This window comes from Wasmannia auropunctata, unplaced genomic scaffold (assembly GCF_000956235.1).
Source record: "Wasmannia auropunctata unplaced genomic scaffold, wasmannia.A_1.0 LD335207.1, whole genome shotgun sequence".
NCBI lineage: Eukaryota > Metazoa > Arthropoda > Insecta > Hymenoptera > Formicidae > Wasmannia > Wasmannia auropunctata.
This window is the reverse complement of record NW_012027683.1, coordinates 426,937-447,719: the sequence shown is the minus strand read 5'-3', so window position 1 is coordinate 447,719 and position 20,783 is coordinate 426,937. Positions and strand designations below refer to the sequence as shown.

Genomic DNA, 20,783 nt, shown 5'->3' with positions numbered 1-20,783 from the left:
AAGAATAAATCATCAGCCTTTCGGACGTTATGCGACAATTAAATTAAAGTTTATTTTTACATGAAAACTTACATGTCTTGGGGATACCATCGTAGTAATACCTTCGTCTTTCCGTCTGTTTCGACTCTCCTCGCTAAAATCTGGAAGAGAAATTTCATTGAAGTTAAATCTCAGCGAACTTTATGACGTTGCACGACGCGATAATCCTACGCTTGTAACTTACTTGACTAGTTAGTGTCATCGAGTTTCCTGGCGTTTCAGCTAGTCGCCCCTGCGTCCTCGATGTCGCTAAATCCAGTAGCCTGTGCTGAAGACCCTCCATTACTCCCGAGTCAAAGTAATCAAAAAGTCTCGCTGTAAAGGTATATCGTAAAGGTATATCTGTAAGCAGTATGGAATTGCGATGAAATAACACTCACCAGACCAAGGTTGCCGCCTATATCTAAGCTTCTTGCCATTCCTCCTAACGAGCTTGCCGCCGTTCTCGCAACTGCGTCTCCCGTTACTGCTGCTTGTTTCCGGCTGATTGAAGTGACCGTTCACGTGCCTCTCAAGGGCGGTCTGCAAAAAAGTAAAAGGATTAGCTTCTAAATATTTTGCCAGCACAAAAACAGTGGTATGCGACGTAAACACGCGCGTTACCTGGGAACTGAATCTACAACCGCAACCGTCGACGATACACCGAAAAGGTTTATTGCCGCCGTGAGACAGTACATGTCTCTCTAGCCATCGTCGGGAACACGAGGTCCTACCTTGCACCTTACATCCCTGCCATTGACAGACGAAATTGTCGCCGCCGGTTTGCGTGTTGACGTGCGCAGCCTGTAAAGAATATAAAAATTAAATTTTACATTAGTGACGAGTTGAATTTTTCATGTAAGAAATACGAGGATTTTTATTGATCGACAAACAATGTCTGCGAAGATACAAGATTCCTGATAAAAAAAAATCATCTGCTGTGTACCTGTAGATGCTCCAAAAGGCCACCCACATATTCAAAGCTGGCCTCGCACTTATCCCAGCGACAGATTCCGTTATCAGAGGCCTGCGACCTATCCTTCTCGGGCGCTCGTGCCGGGAACCGGATGGTGGTGGGTGCCGAGAGGATAGGCGACGGTTTCGATTCGCTACCTCGAGAGTCCTCCTCGTCTACATCGTCTTCGTCGATCGGCACCGACTGGCCATCCTCATCCTTACTGTCTTCTTTTGACGGCGAAGATAACCTCGAAATGGGGGAATCGTGGCTGCTCTGCGACCTTAATACGCCCAGGATACCTCCACAGCTGTTCGTCAGATTGTTGTTCTCATTCACGTGCGGCTTCGCCAAGATCGCCTTGAAGTCCAGCGGATCACCTATTAGCGACGGGGTGGCAGTTGCAGGCGAGGTGCTGCTCTTGGTCGAATTGATACTCGCGTCCGAAGTTAACCTGTATTAAAAATTTAAAAAATGTCTATTAATCAGAAAAGAGCCCCTACTTACCAAGTATGTTCCAACTTCTTTTTTAACTATATGTGAAGATTACATGTTTGGAATTAATTAACAAAATCCGAGAAACACGGAAAGTCTTGGAGATGATTTAAGAGACGTTTTTGAGATATCAGAAAGGAATTTTAGTGAAGTCTGAAATACGTCTTTGAAGGCACCTTTTTAGACACGCATGTCGCATGGGAAACTCTCAATATGCGTTTAGCAAACGATTATCTTAATCAACTTACTTATAATCAAGGACGTCCGCAGGATTTTTTTTAGAGAGGGGCATGATCCAAATTTTTAGTACGTACCACCGCGAGAAGCAAATATCCGAACGTTGTGTACCTGTGTTGTACTTTAGCTCTCTCACATTTAATAAACATATTTTAAAAAATGAAAAGTAAAAATGAGAGAGCAAATTCTAAAGTTTTTTGTACTCGTCTGATTCCAGGGGGGGGGGAGGGGGGAAGGAATGCCTTTTGCCTCCCCTTGCGGACACCCATGCTTACAATTAGTTAATCGACTAGTTAATCAAATAATGTCCATTTCTACCAATGTAGATTAATTTTAAGTTTAACTTACTTTTTATCTTTTTCTAATTCTAAGAATTAAAAAAATATAGGAGAAAGCTGACCACAGATTAAAGTAAATTCACATTGATAGAAATGGACATAAAGCATTATTGCGTTAAAGCATATTGCGAATACGGAATCGAATAACTATACCTAAGGGATGAGATCTTGGGCAGATTTTTCAGTACGTCGTTCGAGATTGGCAGGCTCGGCAGCGATTTCGGCAGCTTCTTGTCTATCTTACCGTTGGCTCTCGGCACGACGACCAGCGGTACCTTTTTCGTAATCGTCGACGACGACGTCAGCGTTTTCACTTCCCAGGGCTCGTTGGTTATGGTACTGCGATTTGTGTTGGACGACACGGTGCCTAAATACTTAGCGAGGCCGCCTTTATTCCTCTGCACCATAGGTGGCCTCCGAAATTCCGACGAATTCTTCGCTGCCAGCACCATTTCGTTCGTTTTCTTTATCTACCAGCACAAACATAAGGAAAATTTCAGTATTATTTATTTACCACAGGTATTCTGTCCTATAGTATTATATAGAAGTTAACGAGAGAGTGATTTAACTTTTTCCAAAAGACATAAAAATACAATGGCCTTTTTATGAATGTCCATATTAAATATAACGTAGGGAGTTATTTAGCCCGGAGTAATCGAGAGATGAGTTTCCCGGGGATTAAGATTCAGGTGTTAAACGCTATGCAGATTTGGAAGCTGTCACTTTTATGCATTTTTTGTTTATTATTAAAGTGTTCCTTTCCGTTCATAAACTCGTGTTCATTAATTTCCGCACGGAAATGCGTGAGTGAAACGCGACAGCGCGAGTGCGATTCTTCCGTGTGCGTGAGCTTACGTTCCGCGAATGTAACAATACTATTCAAAGATTTATATTTCTCGGTAAATATCTTAATAACATTGAAAGAACAATGTTTCTTTGCTATTAAAGCGAGATCACTGTGTTTAAATCATGATAAGAACAATATTGATACAGTTGTGTATATCGAGCAAAAGAAATTCAGCCGTTATCGCGAAACCCTGGATTGCAAAAATTTACTTTGAACAATTTATCTTGTTTCTTGTAATCGCGATGTAAGCAGCGATTTGCTTTGCCTAATGTTAATATTGCCCTCGTAATATAAATAGACGAGACATATTTAGCATTAAATACGGTGCGATGTGAATTATCGAGAACGTGCCATGTTAAATTGTCGATCGATAGGACGAGAGCAGTTTCCGCGAATTAATATCAGCCTATTGGAAAAGACCTATACCGCGCGGGCTTGTTAAAAAAAAAAGGCTAATTCAATATCCGATAAACGCGTGTTCGCCGATAAGATGAGTTTGTATCTGAAGTGTTCGCGCGATGTAAGGCTGGTCGATATCTTCAACACTTCCGTTACAACATTGGTTTTGATCGAGGAAGCATTTTTCTCTCACTATATATTACTTTTTCCTTTGATTGATTTCTACGAACCGCAAGTCAAACGTCGCTAAACAAATGACGAAAGTTACATTCCGCCTAGTTTTGCAATAATCAATTTTAAACATTTCTACAATCCTTAAATTAAAATTTTGCTGAAGTTTGAATAAGAGGAAGAGCGAGCGTCTATCCATTTGCGCGTTTGAAACCAAAGTTTCTAAAATATTTTAGAATCTCATACAGCTCTGTTAGAATTCAAGATCTGTCGATGCCTTCGGTGTTCAGAGTGGCTACCTACTATAGATACCGACTGTGAGTTATTCAAAAGTCCTTAAAGAACTCATATTTTTTTCAAAACACAAAGAGATTGTAAGTTGGACATCTATGGTAATTGAGAATTCTCTTTCACAAAAAAATCTCTGGCCAAGGATTTTGGTCCCTCCAACACAATATATGTAATCTCTCTCTTTTATAGTTATTTTCACATAAAATACTTATAGTTCTTGACACATTTATTATTCCATCTCGAGAGACCAACCTTCGGTTGTTGCGGTTTAATCTGCGTCTTAAAGTACTCCGTGATCTTGCCCTGGGACTCGTGGTGGTGTTGGCCGCCCGCGGTCTTTCCGTTCGTCTTGACGGCCCCCCTGGAGGTGGGATCGGCAGCGCCGGAGCGCGGAAGGGCGCCAGCTTCGGGTTCGCCCCTCAGCCTCTTGTACGCGGTGGTGGAGCAGGCGGTCGCCGCCAACGGCGGGGTCCAGGGCCACTGGGGCCTGGTACCGAGCTGCGATGACGGCGCCAGCTTGGGCAGAGACGGCAGCGGACTGGCGGACGTGCCGCGTAACGCAGCTACCCCTTCGTCGCTGCTGGTGCTGCACGGCGAGCCCGGTTCTGTGATATCGCTGGTGCCGCTGCTGCTGCATTCTCCGCAAGACACAGCGACGCCACTGTAATATGTAAAGAAGATAGTTTAGTGTATTGTAATAGAAAATTCTTGGAGGAGAAGCGCGCTCGCAAAATTCGCGTATCGAAGTTTCCTTCGAAGAAATTCGCCCGAATAATAATCTTGTTGTTATTAAAATAAGATGTGTTTCTGTCGCGCATTGATTGTAACGGCGAATTACTTGATTAATATCTAGCGATACCAAGATACCTTTTATAACATACAATAATAAGGACAGTCTGCATATAATTTTATCTTTACATATCTCTTACATCTACTCTCGGGAATTAAATATTTCCCAATTATCGACAATTTGTAACAAAATCTCGTTACGTTTATACGATTCGATAATGCGGCAAAAATTCTCTGGACGCTACACCACCTACTGCGTTTAATGCAGCAGAACGCAAGGTATCTCGTTACGGTTGTATTTAAGCTCCTGATCATTATGTCGGCAGAAATTCCGTGTACGTCGTCTCGCGCAACACCCCGTTACGAAACGGTGGTACAATTTATCCGAATGAGAATGGCTCATCCACACATACACACACATACACACACATCACTCGTCGCCCCTCGTCATACACCCTTTTTTTCCCCTCTGGGTCCGAGCGGGACGAGTCCGGTGGTCGGTCGATCGCTCTCGGTCCAGAAGCAAACAGCTTTCGTGGCGACCGCGGAGCGCCACGAAGGGAACCGGTTGGAGACGACAAGCAGCGACGATGGCGGCGGCGGCAGCGGCGGCCACGAGGAAATTGCAAGCTTACCGAGTAATGACGTTACCACCAACGCAAACCTAATTACAGGCCCAGACATTGCCAATCGGCCTGGCCCCGTCGTCGCCATTTGGGAGATTCCACCTCGCGGCTCAACGACCTGTTTTGATAATTTACAAACAAGAGACGTGTGGAAGACACGCACTATAATATACTGTTAGAAACGATAACGCTTCGAATCAAGACAGAATTACTTTGTGTGTTGGTAAAGACTCGTATTCTCCAAACATTCCAATTCTTCGACTTACTAAGCTTATGTTTACTACGTCGAATCCATTGAACGTAAGTGCAAAACAAAGATCAGACGTCCGCGTTTGCCGCCAAACACGATTGTAAAAACACAAAATAAAACACGCAAACAATGACGTTTTGTCCCGTAATTTTCCGCATTATTGTAACTTCTCAAAAAAAAAAAAAAAAGCATGTTAAAAACCGTCGAGCACGCATCTTTTCTCGCGTTCGCGAACGGGCCAGCCTCGTCTCGCGCAAAAAGTCCGCGTACGCGGTCGTTTCGTCGCGTATCAGTAGCCGTAAATTATCCGGTCGGCTATAAAGTGGCCGAAAACGAGGAAAAAAACGACGATTCGCCGACGCCGTTCTCTCGCGCCTGCTGGATAAAGCCGGGCGGCGATCGTCGATCTTCCTCTCCCAGACTTTCCGCCTGGCAGATATTTCGGGCAACGTCCGTCACGCCGCGAATCACGATGTCCCCGCCGAGAGAGAAAGAGACACTGACCTTTCCACGTTACGATAGCGCGCGCCGTTTTACGCAACGCGCGTAGCGTAGTGCGTAAAAGTCTGTTAGTGGGTTCCCCCGCTGGCGAGCGGCGGAGAGACATAAACGTCGTTTATCGACTCGCGCCTTTCATTCCTCGCCTATTGAATCATCTTGCCGAAAACCGCTCGCATACTGAACTCGACTGCGTGGTTTCCCGTACAAAAACTAAAAGCGGCATGCGAGCTAACGAGAGGCTTGCTGACACGTGCGTGTAAAATTAAAATTCTTATTCCGGAACACATTTGGGGGGACAACTACAGCCTCATTAACTGTTAATGGAATTGTGATGATCCCTAAATGCTCCCAATACTTAATAGTATCAAATGTGTGTTCTCTGCAGAAACAGAACATGTGTTGTTTTCACGTGCTGTTTCTTTCAGTCTAATTTTGAAAAAAAAAAGGCGTTCAGGTCAAAATTTTCATGCGTGGAAACTTCCTTGAGTAGCAAATATAACATTAATGATACAACCACCAAAGATAAGCATCCCACCGGGAAAAGATAATTAAAATGAAATTAGATTTTAATGGGCCTTTGAAGGAACATGCTTTCGCTGTCTACGTGATTCACTGGTGGAAAAACGTCAGATCGCACATTTTCCCAGTACAAAGAATATAATTATAACGGCAACGAGCGCGTTTCGTTTTCAGATGCGAGGGATATGTATCTGCGTGTACACATGCGAAACTGATTTCGTGAAGCAGCCCGCGCGTTACGCCTTTATCGGATATACTCGCCTCGTATGCGCCGCGTGCGAAAATCCAGACGGCCATCGGCATTGATGCAGAGACGCTCATGCATTATACATCCCCATGTTAATTGCATAACACGCGCGCGCGCGCGCGCGCGCGCGATAATTACGGGAATAAATGATATTTTACTGCGGTGCGGCGTCGGCGGACGCGCGATTTTATCGCGCGCGGCACAGCGGCTTTCGCATAACTGACCTACGTCCATTTCACTGGCCCTTGGCCGTGGTCATGCGGATGTACACGCGCGTAACGACGGTAACAAAGAATCCCTTTCCGCTGGAAATCGCTGGAAAGGGATGACAAGCGGGTAAGAGGGGGGGGGGGGACAGAAACCAGCACGTCGACCTGTCTATCGTTTCTCGGTGCGCGACAATCTTGGTCCGGTATAACTCGCAGGAAATTGAATGGACGGACGGATGGACCGTTTGAAAGTACTTCGAGAGAACTGTAAAAGGGCTTTTCTTCTCCTTTTTCATTAGCTTTCTAAATTTCAACTTGGATAAATTTCAGCGAGGCAAAGTCCTCCGTATTCCCGTAAAGCGACCATTCGCCATTTATCATGAAAATATCTAGGTAATAATAAAAAGTTTTATAATCGGTTATTTAATTTTGTGTCCACATCGCCGATTTTGTATAATTATCTTTATCGTAAAAATCGTTTTATATGTAGGATAAATATAAATGTAGAAACTTTTCTTCCTATACAAAGTATATTAAAAAATATATATTAAAGAGATAATAGATAATACAATAATTCTTTCGTATTTAAAAAGATTTACTCAGGCTTTATTTATCGGTTTAATTTAACTTATTAATTTATCGTTGCCGCTAAATTAATAAGATTTCCAGTGCTATATCGTTTACGTCGAGAAAAGTCTGCCGGGATAGCAGGCATTTAACTACGACGGCATTCGAAGCGTAAGTACAACGGCCTCAAACAAAACGTTTCGCCGTGCCATACATAATTAGACTTCAACCGGTAATCGTCTCGAGGCTTTACATAATGTATTAGCGCCGCTCGATGTGTCCGGCGCGGCCGCGTACGTACGAGTTAGCGAATTAACGTGACTCAAGCTGCATAACGCTTAAAAAAAAAGTGGCGGACGCTCGGCGGCGCGGCGGCGAAAATAGTCACACGTGCAATCGGCGCCGTCGCCGGTGTGTCTTGTTTTGTGCGCGCTCACATGCGTGAGAAAGCTGTTGGAATCCGTGGAGTCACGCGCGAGATGAATGAAGTGCAGTTCACCGTCGAATGCAGATACATCGGCAGGTGACACACTTTGCACGTGCGCCACGTAATGTAGCGCGCGACGCTGCGTATAATATTGTTTTGATATTATCATTCGCATAGTCGTTCGCGGCTATAAATAATCCTTTGTGATTTTATCTGATTATTATAATGTATTTTCTCGATTACAAGCTTTAAAATACAAGTTGTGTAACCTTCGTTTTAAATATGAAGGATTTATCCGTGGAATTATATATTATCTCTCTTTCACTCTCCTCTCTAGTGCCAAAAGAAGGATTTTGTAATTGAACACATTATTGACGTATCAGCTCGTCTTTTGTCGCCCGAATATTATTAACTGATTCGCAGCTCGTATTTAGATGGGTATAAAGTTTAAATTATCGTGCGGAGCTGTTGGAGCTTGAAATTGATAAAGTTTTCGTTATAGTTCTCATTAGTTCCCTTATAGTTTCCATTATGCTTAAGATCTACTAAGACGGTATTTTCGGCGCTACAATCAGTGAGATAATTGTCGTTCCGTCGAGAAGTAGTTGTTATACCCTCGAGGACGAAAGGTAAATCTTTCCCTCGTCTTTATCCCTCCAGAAAGAAATCCGTACGCGAGCACGTTGAAATTCGAGACTTCGAACTTGGATCCTTTTCTCATTGCTTCGTCTTTCCTCCCTTTTCTCGGTGACAATAGGTCGCGGGACTTGGTCCAATATATATATCGCTGACCCTTGACACCCGCCCCCCTCCCTCCCTCCAGTCTGAACGAGTGAACAAAATCACCCTCGGGCGGAAGATGACTGATTGGCAGTCCCTTCGGATCGAATACGACTTTCGCTACCCCGCTTCTCCACGGAGAGCTGCCCTTTCATCTCGCGGCCCTTCGCCTTTCCCCGCGCACGTTTAATGCGTGAGTGCAGGGGAAGGCAAACGGGAACATATAGGTTTTCGTTTGAAAGAGAGGTCGTATAGTGCCACAATAAAATCTTGTGGTAAAATCTCTCAACCTCCGTACAGAGAATGTCTCCATGTCACTGGCACTTAATTTAATGATAATCTCTTTTTGTATGAGTTAGCTCTCACTTTTTTCATCTTTCAGACATTCCTCGTTGTTCGAGGCAGACCTCTATCATGTAACTTTATTGTTAAAAATTTTTCCATAATACGGAAGCGAACTCTTTTATCGGCGACATTGAAAAAAAAACACGGCGAAAGCGTAAATTTGAAATAAAAAGTCGAGGACTCGACATAAAAGCGACGGTATCGACAATGGAAACGTTTTATGAAAGATTCTAAATACGTCTCTAAATAATAATACTTATGAAAAGAGTATGAGGAAAAAATCTTTCGTGCTTCTTTCAAATACCACCAATTCAGAATTTTTTTATATTCCTTTTGGATACCGCCAACGTATTGGTGATTCATCATTTCATTTTTTTTTTATATGAAATCCCTTCATTTTACGTGAATGTTAATCCCAAAAGAATCGGCGAATACGAAGTAAATTCTCACGCGACACGCTCGAGGAGAATCGGCGGAGGCGTTGTTGGAAGAAAGAGACAGTAACTCGGAAGACACGGAAGACTCACTTTCGGCGAATAACCGTTACGTCGATCGCACGCCGGTTGGCACGTAACGCACGTATACATATGCGCACGCCCACGCATACACGTATATCGTACGAACGACGAGAAGCGCAGTGGGCGTATATGCGGGGTGTCGCATTTCCTCAAATTAGAGATACAAAGAGAACGCTAACGAGACGTCGATAGCTTTACAATTGAAGATCAAAGAAATCAAATTAAGCAAAAAAAATTATCTGATCAAAGGTAGCTTATAGTTGATTAATTTTATATCTATTTAGCGGAATTTTCCAATTCTTTATACTTTCTTGTTACACGTGTTATTTCATGATTGTTGTCACGTCGATGTCTTTATTTCGTTTAGGCCACATTTAGAAGGATAATACACATTATACAAGTAATGTAGAAATTTGATTGTCACTGCTAATCACATCGCGTTTAAATCGATTAACAGAGCTGCGCAACGTAGATGCAACGACAGAGATAGAAATAAAGAGAGAGAGAGGGAGGGGGAAGAAGAGGAGAGAGATACGAGAATGCGCGTTCGAAGCGAAAACTTACCCTCGGATCACCGTGTATATCCGAGGTCGCTGTACATCGCGAGAGACTCATGGACTCACAAAGTACGCGGGCCTATAACCTGTTATAACGGATAGAGACACGTTTTCTTAGAAGAGGTCTACGTGCCCACGCGATTTCGCGTCTTCTCTTACGGATGTCTCCACGGAATGAATACGTCCCGAGTCGCAGGTGTTAATCCACTGCGACCCGCTTGTATAGAACCGCTCCGCGGCTCAATCCCCATTCAATTTGGCAAATTGATTCAAACAGTTCGGCTTTAATTCACCTGAATTAAGCAAGATCACAATCCGCGGCTTAATTTGCCGCTAATCAAATTTGAATCGTCGCAATTTTAGGGAATTTTATTCAGGTCGCCACGCCACGGAGCGATAGAGCATAAAGTTGCAGACGCCCCGGGGAGTTGCAAATGCATCGTTGCACTTTTGGGACTTCCTGTTCTCCCTGAGTGCGACTACATCCCGCCGCGCGCCGCTTCCAATTTCCATCGCGGAATTCGGATTCGGATGGCGATCTCGCGACTATTTCGCGGAGCCTCGTGTTGGAATTCGTGTGGGTGGAGTTTCCGGAGTTTCGCGAGCGAGCGAGCGAGCGAGCGGGAGACCATCGCGTGATCGGACGTCGTTAAGATCCGATTTGAATATCCTTGGAAAGGGGTGAGAGAGAGAAAAACAGAGAGACGAGTGGGCGGGCGAGAGGGCGGATGAGAGGGCGGGCGGGGGTGTCGAAATGACCTCGAGGAGCTTCTCGTTTAAATCGTTTAATCGCCGTACCTATCATCGACTCCTCTTTTCCTTCGTTTATCCTTTTTATTGGTTCCTCTCTGCCGTCTCCTATATCCTCGTCTCGGAAAACATCGATATTTATTTCTCTCTCATCATTTTTCCGCCCAGAAATCAGATCGGCGAATTGGCTAAGTTTACGCGAACAAATTTTCCAGTTATTCATCAGATTCATTATTTCCATAGAAAGAGAGAGAGAGAGAGAGAGAGAGAGAGAGAGAAAGAGAGAGTTATTAATCAATTCTGCGCGGTATTCATAAAGAACCGAATGGCAAACCGAAGAGAAATTACGGCCATCGTGTGAAGCGTGTATCAAGAGAATGTTTTATGTGTGCGTTATGAAAGCACTATGGATACATTGCGAAAGATCTTTTATAAAGGAATTTTTGCAGCGAGCTACACGGGTGTATTAGATACGTAATTACGTAATATTATTTATACACACGCACCGTGTCTGAGGTTTGGCCTCCTTTGCGTTCTCTCGGAGCTCAAAAACATGCAGATTGCATTCGTCGAAGCGTCGCATATGTTGCACTTATATGCGACGGTCGTCGTATTTACACGAAGCTTCAACGAAGCAAGCGTATAACGAATCTTCGTGGCAAAAGTTATGTTTGCCGCGGTGCGACAAAGTCACCGTGCCGCTGTCACGAGAGATAAAGTAAAGTTTCGCAAAGACCGTCGTGCAATTTAGCGGGGGATGATGGTCCCACGATAGACTCGCAAGTTATCGCGCGCACTACTCGCCGCGGTTACTACTCCATAAAACGCGATCTCGATACTTTGGAACGTAAGTCGTAAATATTTCAGGAACGCCGGACGCGAAGAGAGGCACGGCACGCTCTCGAAGGGGGAAAGATTGCCGGTATTAACTCGCACGCGCGGGCACGTGTGTGTATGTGTAAAGTAATAATAACGAAAAGACCGGGAAAGTTCTACAATCGTTGCGCAGACGTGCTGCAGACGTGCGAAAATGTATGCGAGAGCCGTGCAAATGCGTCGGCGAAAAAAAAAGAAAAACAAACGAAGAATGCAAAGATGATGCATTTGGGACAATAAATAAATCTGAAAAAGAAACTCAGATGAATTTTCCTGAAATCATTCGATTCGTAATTGAATATTGCATTCGTGATTTCTTGTTACGTTAAACTAAATCTATACACGTTGCCATACGTTCCGACATGACTCTCCGATCGTTGATCGATTATTAGAAAGGTGTCTCTATATTCATCACGAGTAATCAATTCTAATTACATATTTGTCACGCATTGGTTGATGGCGTAAAACAAGCGAAGATAAACAGCGCGACGTTGGCTATAAATATTATAAATTATAAATATTTATATTACGGGCTGGATAGCCGGCAGGCAGTCGCGATTTGCACACTCGATTTCGTGCAAAAAAGCAACATGTGTGATATTTTAAGAAAATACGTGCGCCACGATTAAGTATTCATCGCGTTAATTATACTTCGACCATTATTATATGTATCCCCGTTATTTATAAACCAGCTGTGTTTTTTCATCCTATCCACCAATACGATACAACGATCTTTCACGGTGTAAAATGCAGAGAGAGAGAGAGAGAGAGAGAGAGAGAGAGAGAAGGAAAAAGTACGCAGGTGCGCGTCGAGAGAAAACGAAGGAAATCTACCCCTTTCGTCGAGGTTGAGGTAGAAGTTATTCTCGCTCTCTCCCCCGGGAAAAAGAAGAATAACTTCGTTCGCTTGAAAATTGACCTCGCAAGTTCCCTCGGGCCTTCGTGAAACACATACTGTTCATAATTAATGCCACGCGAACGCGTAATGTAGCAGTTTACCGAAGTGAAGCTACCCTCGTCATTGCACGGTAAAAATTTGCGGTTTAGAAAAGTATGCCTTTACTTCAATCGGTACGCAATATCGTGAGGCGTTTCTCGGAATATTAAAAATTAAAAAAAATGCATTTTTTTTAATATCTAAATTTAGTTCGAAATTAGATACAAGAATTATTTCAGTTTCGCTTACATTCGCTTCATTGGTTACATTTAAAAAGTAAGAATACATCCGGGGAGAAGGGGAGGGCGTCGAAGTAACGCATCACTGGCTAGACAGACGGTTATCGGATTCTGGAATCAATCCGGCGTCGAAACGTGCCGATTGGATGAAAAATCGGGCTGCAGAGCCAATTTCGAATACGATCCTCCTTCGTGAGGCGCTTGTCGTTTCGTGCTGCACGTTTCGTTTATTTTTGTCCTGTTCGGGCTTTATCTCTCTTCCCTCTGATCGCCTCCCTCACGGCCTGCCAAATCCCGCAGTGCGCTCCGGTACGGCACACTAACCTTGTCTCGAACTCGACGCACTGGCGCGAAGAAACGAGGAGAAAGACGGGGAAGGGGGGGGGGGAGGGACACAAAAGAACAGAATGTGGGAGGAGAGTGTCTTTCTTTTTCCCTCTCGATTTCGTTACTCCGAAATGGTCGGACTTCTCTGCCCTCCCTTCGAGCCTCTCGTCCTTGTCGAAGCTACGAAACTTCCGCGCAAGTTCATTATCGAAAAGAAACCTTGCCGGCGGCCTGCACTTGGCCACTTTGCCACGGTCACAGGTGAGAAAGTGAGATAAAGGAGGGACATACATTACGTACTTCTATACGATTACACATAACGGACTGTATACTTAAAAAAAAATAAAATTGTGTGCACACATTTTATAATTCAGAACTTCCTCGCATCGGGAAAATTGTCGTTGGACCAAGCACCTTGCAATTTGTAAAATAATTTACAAAAACGCGATAGATCAACCTAATACATATTTATAATAAATGTTTGCTGGTAGACATGAAGTATGAGCTCCAATTTTATAATTTTATATGCAGTTAAGATCTATATCATACCCATTACGCGTATGTAATCTGTCGACTTCTGAAATTTGCATATTTGAATTATGCGATATTACTATACACGTACATACGACACGTACATCCTTATCGCAATAATTAAAAGAGAAATAATTAATCTATGATATGAGGATAAACATCAAAGAATAATTAATTCAGGATGCGGGCGAGGCAATTACGTCGATGCTTTTATCATAGCAGGGAAACTCGTATATTTATATATTTTTTTTCTTAACTGTGTTTTGTGCAGCTGTCCAGAGAAATATTTCATGCGGGATTCACAGAAAAGAATCCCAACTGGATTACATGAAATAATGTTTGACGTGTAATTTCGTTAACAATTTCGAGGAAGATAAAACGCGACCGCCGCCGGGGCACGTCGTCCTCCGGCGGCCTGTACGCATTTCGAATTCGAAATTACACCGAGGTCGGGACCCGGAAGATCGTAGATATTAGTCCCCGAGAGATCCCCGAATATTCTAAACGCCGAAACGGCAATCTCGCCTGGCTGCTCTTGAAAGTGGAGCTCGAAACCGGGTACGTGTTTTCTCACCGCAAGAAACGGTATTAATTTTCATATGGAAAAAAAAAAGGAAAGAACAGGAAAGGACGAGAAAAGAGAAAACCAGACGACACGAAGTTTTGCAGTAATCGTGCGACAAAAATCAAGTTACGAGAATGCAATTTCCATCGTGCCGTTAAGTTTTGAACTGTGGGAAGCCGATAATTTCGCGATAAAATTATGATAAAATTTCTTTCGAGTTATTTCTAAGATCTCCTTTCTGGAGATATTTCGCGGCACAAAGCTATTCACGTAAGCGGCTACTGAAAATTTCGTGCTAAATAACTTTTAGTTTTGTTTTTCTAATATACAAACACGTATTTACATGTATTCTATACTTGAATATTTACTGCACTTTCGATTTCCAACTGCCTTTCGTAGAACTTCAATTTGAGGTTTAATTATGGAAATATTCAATGTCGAATATGAGCTTTTTTCCTTACAGTAAACGTCGTTGTCTAAAATCTATTGTTACTTCAACAGAATTTGCTACTTTTCACAGTACAGCTGTTTGGCGATTCCAGGTAAAATGCCAATGTTCACGTATTTTTTCTATAGGAAACGTGGCAAAATTCAGAAGAAACTACTGGAAAAAAGATAAGTTTTTCTTGAAGCTAATGCTGGTGGAAGTAGAAAAAGGTCGGACCAAGTAAGGAACAGCTGCACTCTCTTAAGACCGAATGGCGAAACCCAGCACGAAGGAGGGGGTGGCTTTATTGGTTTAGGGTAGCTGGAAAAACCGCGGCATGGCAGCATTTCGATTCCTCACCGGTTCAGGCAGCGTAGTACAAAATTGTAAACCGGTAGGTAGACGAGACAACAGCTCGTCGACCATTATAATCGATACGACGACAAAACGTGTGTTATATCGTGTCGAGACAGCAATGACCAAAGTATTTCGTTAACTTTCTCTTCCTATGTTTTGAGTCCTGAGTTTATCTATTATTTTAGTAAGAAACTTTTTCCTCGCTTTTCCATTTATTTTTGTAGGAATTGTTTGAATACACGCACAGATAAACACAAATATCAATACCTTGGCGTCGATTTTAAAAAAGAAATTCAAATTTTACGTTTTTTTTTTTTCAAAACATTTCTTTCCGTAGGATCAGTAGGTATTGTTATTACAGAATAGAAATTCAATTGACACGCGTCACATATGGCTTATACGCTGTCAGTAAATATAATTGATCTTACCTATCTTAGATACCGGTAAAAGACATACATTTCAAAATGCCAATCGTTCTCGCGCAGGCCAAATAAAAAAATACGAAAACGCTTACTTTTGCACCATACCACAGACGGTTTCGAAGGAGACGAGCTCTTCGGCTTTGTACACCCTTTATGGCGTGCAATCGATCGATGAAATAGCTTGCGACGACCTTTCGAAACGGCTCACCCTTCTAGGAAACAGCTGGCTCCCGTCATCCATCAACGCGGGGTGGAAAACGCGGAAAAGTTCACGGGAAAACGATATTCGAGCACCACGGAATTTCACGAGCGTCGTAAACGATTGCCGCGAGTTTCCAAATCGAAAGCTACTCGAGGAGACCCTGAATTTCTGTCCCGACATCAAGCGAGTCATTCCAGAAACTTTAACGCCGTACATTCGAGGGTCGTCTTTCGCCACTGGTTTTAATTGTCAACTGGGCGATCACTGAGCACTTTCGAAATTCACAAGTTTCCGGCGCAATTCAATCGCACGTGCGGACTGGCCGGGCACATCGGCCAGGAAGCAATCACGTTGAAATTAGTTTACAGTGAGAGGACAGTGTTGCGCGTCCGCCTGCAGTAAGGGGGCTTCGACGATTCGCTCGTGCAGCATGGGATAACTTCCGAGGAAAACTTTGCACGGCGCGTGTAATATAAAATGCAGTACCTCGCCCCGTCGTGTATGATCGAAGCGTGTTCGAAACGCAGTACGAGGGCCCGGGTGGCCGTAAAAGAGGGAGAAAAACAGAGAGCTCGCGTAGACTCGCGCCGCGTGGTGTGCTATATCTATCCCGTGGCCCGGCACGGAGAAGACTGGAATGAAAACCGAATTGTAGGGGTCTCTACACGATGCATATACGTATTGGGGTGAGAGAGAGAGAGGGGAACGAAAGAGAGAAAGCGATGGGTTTAGGCCATGAGGGACGGGGAAAGGGGAGTTACTCGACAGGGATGGCGATGACCGGAGGGTCGGTTTATCCTGCCGGAGATCCCATAGGATGGAATGGCTGGCTCCCTTCCCTCCCCTGCCACTTCGTCGCGTCACGTCGACCGACAGTCTGGTTCGCGTTGAGTCACTGTGTATGCATGCGCGCACAGCTCAGGTAGAGAAGAGTACACGCGTGCGACGACGGGCGAACGAACTCGTCTCCCAACCTCGGCCTCATTGAAAATGTGGGTTCGGGTGCAAGAATGCGCGCCTTTGCACGTGGGTCGTTCACTTATGCGAGAATGTCGCTTGATAATCTCCATGTTGACACAATCTCGGCAAATAATTAATTTCGCGCTGCGAAACACGTAAAATGTAATTTCGGAGTATATTGAATTATAAGTACATATGTATTTGCCAAGCGCTTGTAAAGCGCCACTCGCACTTTCACATAATGCACAAAATGAAATAAAAAGAAATTACGTGAGAATAAATTCTTAAATGTACTAAATTAGTTCAATAGCTACGTTATTCGCACAGCCATGTATGAATTAATTACAAAATAATGAAAATTTCCATAATTACTCCAACTTTCAATACTGATAAAATTTATAGACTTTTAATGTTGGAGGAAGAGGATCTAGCCATTTACAGTTATCATTTTAGAATTTGATATATGTGAATAATCTAGCAATTAGGTAAAAGGAAAAGGATAATTAAAAGGGGACATAAAAGCGATAAGGGAGAAGAGAAGAGACTTGGAATACGATGCAGGAGACAGAGGGAGAAAGAATGGGAGAGAAAGAAAAAGAGAGAACAGACAAAAACAGATGGAAGCTGACGGAAAAATGTGAAGAGATATATAGGAATGCATAAACAGATAAGGGAAAAAGTGAGAGATTAATTTTCCTTAAATTTCCATAAAGACGCGATTAAATAACGGTTGTTAGTACGTGGACAAATGTGTATGCGGATAAGGTGGATCGCGGGCGCATTCAATTCGGAGTTAGCGCGATGTAGCACGCTTTGCGGAAGTACTTGGGGCTCAGAGACGAAGTAGGTACACGGTATCGTTGTACGCAGCTTGTAACAAGTGACATATTGCCGCACGTACACGAACACGCGGCACGGCGCACGCGTGCACGGATCGTCGGACGCAATGTTCGTTTACGTGACGTAACGCAAGGGCGTTTCCGTCCTGTTACGGTCACTTCCGCTTTGAGACGGCCGCTCGCCCTTTCCTCACCTTTTTTCCTATAATTATCGCTCGCGCTCACGTCCTTCGGAAATTGCGATGCCAAGGTACGGGTCAATTAATGACGCGAGGAGGTGGGGGGAGGGGGGAGGAGAAGAGGAAAAGAGGAGAGAAAGGGAGAGAAAAAGAGGTAGCTCGGAGCACGTGATCGAGCGATGTAATTGCCGGGTAAGATTTATGCTCGGTAAATATCTATCCTCGTGCTCGGGAATTTTTTTCTCAGTCGCAGGAATATCACGAGGGAAAAATGCGGATGTTCACGCGATCGAAAAGCTCCTCGGGATAATCTTGCGAGCCACAAACTTGTACTTGTCAAACGCGATTATTCTCCCTGACAAAATGCTGACATTAAAATAGCGACACTTGATTCCGTGAATAAATTATAAAATTAACATACGATTTTTTAACATATATAGTGCCAATGTTTTATAAATTATTTTTATCTAGAGTTTTTTATTTTCACAAAATGATTAATATTTTTTATTTCTTTATGCGGTATATGACGATATGAGGTGAGTGGCGCTGAGAATGACATGTAAGGCGACGGAAAAAAGGAACGACTTGAGAGAGAATCTTGCGGGACGACAACGGGAGAGGAATCGCGCGAACGGACGTAACGAGACAGGAAATCACGCCGATGTAATAGGAGATGCCACGAAAGCGACATAAAGTGACACGCGAGACATGCGAAGTATCGCGAAGTGGCACAGCATTGATACTAAACAATGCGTGACGTGATGCGTGACGTAGGAATAACACGGGAGAAACGAGGCGATGCAGCAGGATAGCGATGACACAAAATATCGCGGTGCAGTAGCGTGAGTGACACGAGAGCGACGCGAGATGATACGGCGATGACACAAAGCGCGGCTTGTTTTGCAGCGTGATAGTTGCGTCGCGGAGCGAATCGATTACAGAAAAAAAAAAATGAAATTCTGACACGTCGATGTTTCGCGTGTGCGTAATTATTATAGGATTATTAAGATCTCTCAGAGTTATCGACTATATTTCGAACGTTAATAAAAAAGAGATATACTTTAATAAACTAGCTAAATCTCGAAGTAAATTAAACAAATTTTCTAAGAAAGTCAAGTTTCTTAGATATTTCATTAACTTTGGTTTCTTTAAAGAAAAAAAAAATATGTGACAATGTAGCACAATGTTTTTATATCTCATCGCCTGCGGCGGGATGCAACGACACGCGAACGGATATTCATGGATAGATCGATGACACTTGTCGAGCAGTGACTGCGATCGATAATTGCGAAAACGAGAAATGAAAATGAACGAAGAATCCGGCGGCGCGCCGAGGAGCTAGCATACGCGTGACTGTGAAGCACGCATTAAGTCCACGGCGGCGATTTGCATACGCCCGTGTATTTGCATAAGCCGCTCGCGGAACATAACACACAAGCAGATCGAACAATCGTGCCGCTTGCATAATATTTGCATAGACGATCGCCGCGTCGCGCCATCCCGTACGTATATCCCGATCGACGAGAATCCATCCCCGTTCCGAAATCGCGCGCGCTTATCGGAAAGTGGTGCGTCTTAATAAGGGTGTGAGAGAGAGAGATCGACGCTATACTAATTCACGCTAACGCTCGATTCCTATCTTTGCCGCAGGAAGTTCGCAGGAAGTGCACAGGAATGTGTGCTTGTTCTAACTCTCTGTAGGCCTCGCGACTCGGTAAGGAAACACATCGCGTGTACGTAGATCGTGAGATTCATAGATCCGTAAGCTTTGATACGCGTATCAAGGTCCGCAGGTTACGGGATTCACGGATGCTTGCTGCGCTGCGTCTGTGTTTGTGTAAATTAATTGATTCATGTTTCTATAAAATCGCTGTTCTTATAGTAAATTACCTGCGAGAAACGAGGCAATATTTTTTTTCAATTTTATTATTCATGATTTTTATATATTTTTTTTCATGCTTTTTGTGATATGTTTATTATATTATGCAAATAATTTTCCATCAGGAGTCACAATAATTTACATATATTGCCTAATCAGACAATCGTAATCTATATGATAGAGATCCGAAAATATGATTTTCATTACGAGTTTATCTTCAGCCCCACTCGCGAGCCAGATTAGATCAAAGAAGCGCATCCGATTACCGAGATCGTTAACGACGCCTTTGTCGCGTCACAATAAAATATTTTGTCGGGGCGTTCACAATTTTCCGCGGTCCGCGAGAGCGTTTGATTTACAAATCGAACGATAATTCGCTCGTCCTCTGGGCTTGTTCTGCCAGAGAAGGAGAACAAAGGGAGCCGAAAGCCCGGGGTGCCATCCCCGTGTACCGCAACTCACCCGCCGGTAAATCCCTTTTGTACTCTCACATCGGGCCGGGTTTGTGTCGGCTTCGCGGGAAAACGATATCGACGGACTGTTTTAAGCGCGCGGAATCCTTACTCTCTCCTCTCGACGTGTACAAACGTATTAATCGGAGGAAACTCGACGGTCTCGATCGGCGACGTTTCTTTTCTTTACAAACACATCGCCCGCCCGTAGCTTTTAATCATTTTCGGTACTCGACATGCAGATACGGTACACGGTGTTCGCAAGAAAATGGATATCATTAAAGCTCCGCTCTACAATCGCGAAAGTACACGTTTAGAGATTGAAAGTACGTTTAATGCATTATTACGATCGCGCTGCCTGTGTTACGTAATTAATCATCAATTACGCCGATCATCCGCAACGTCGACAACGGTGTCGGTGATTTAATCGATAAGAGGCGTAAACAATTATATAAAGCTTCCCGGATTATTTACGGCGCAATGACGGTCGATAATTACGGAATAAATAATTTCAAGGCGTCCCACGCGGTTTAATAACTGCCAAGCGCGTACGGCTGATCGATCACGATTTGCCTGATCGCGAAGCTAGCCGCGGCTACGTTCGATTTCTCTGGCATTAAAATACTCGCGCGATCCAACTCGCGCGTTGTGCTCGAGTCGAAGAGGGAACCACTTACCGTAGCGTGCATACAGTTACATCCGGCTTGCGCGTGTATCCTCTGAAAGCGCATAATGCACGGGAGTACCAGCTAGCG

General features: G+C 43.8%; 1 protein-coding gene across 1 annotated transcript in view; it reads right to left on the bottom strand.

Annotated features, from left to right (window-relative positions):
- Positions 1-20,783, bottom strand: part of LOC105457579 — an 85,704-nt gene that overhangs the window by 8,242 nt on the left and 56,679 nt on the right. Inside the window, exons 3-9 of the mRNA XM_011702322.1 lie at positions 4,004-4,412; positions 2,197-2,513; positions 965-1,427; positions 643-822; positions 420-561; positions 224-354; positions 73-140 (exon numbers count right to left, since the gene is read on the bottom strand). Coding sequence (XP_011700624.1) covers positions 73-140; positions 224-354; positions 420-561; positions 643-822; positions 965-1,427; positions 2,197-2,513; positions 4,004-4,412 — 1,710 coding nt within the window. The remainder of the gene's footprint in view (positions 1-72; positions 141-223; positions 355-419; positions 562-642; positions 823-964; positions 1,428-2,196; positions 2,514-4,003; positions 4,413-20,783) is intronic.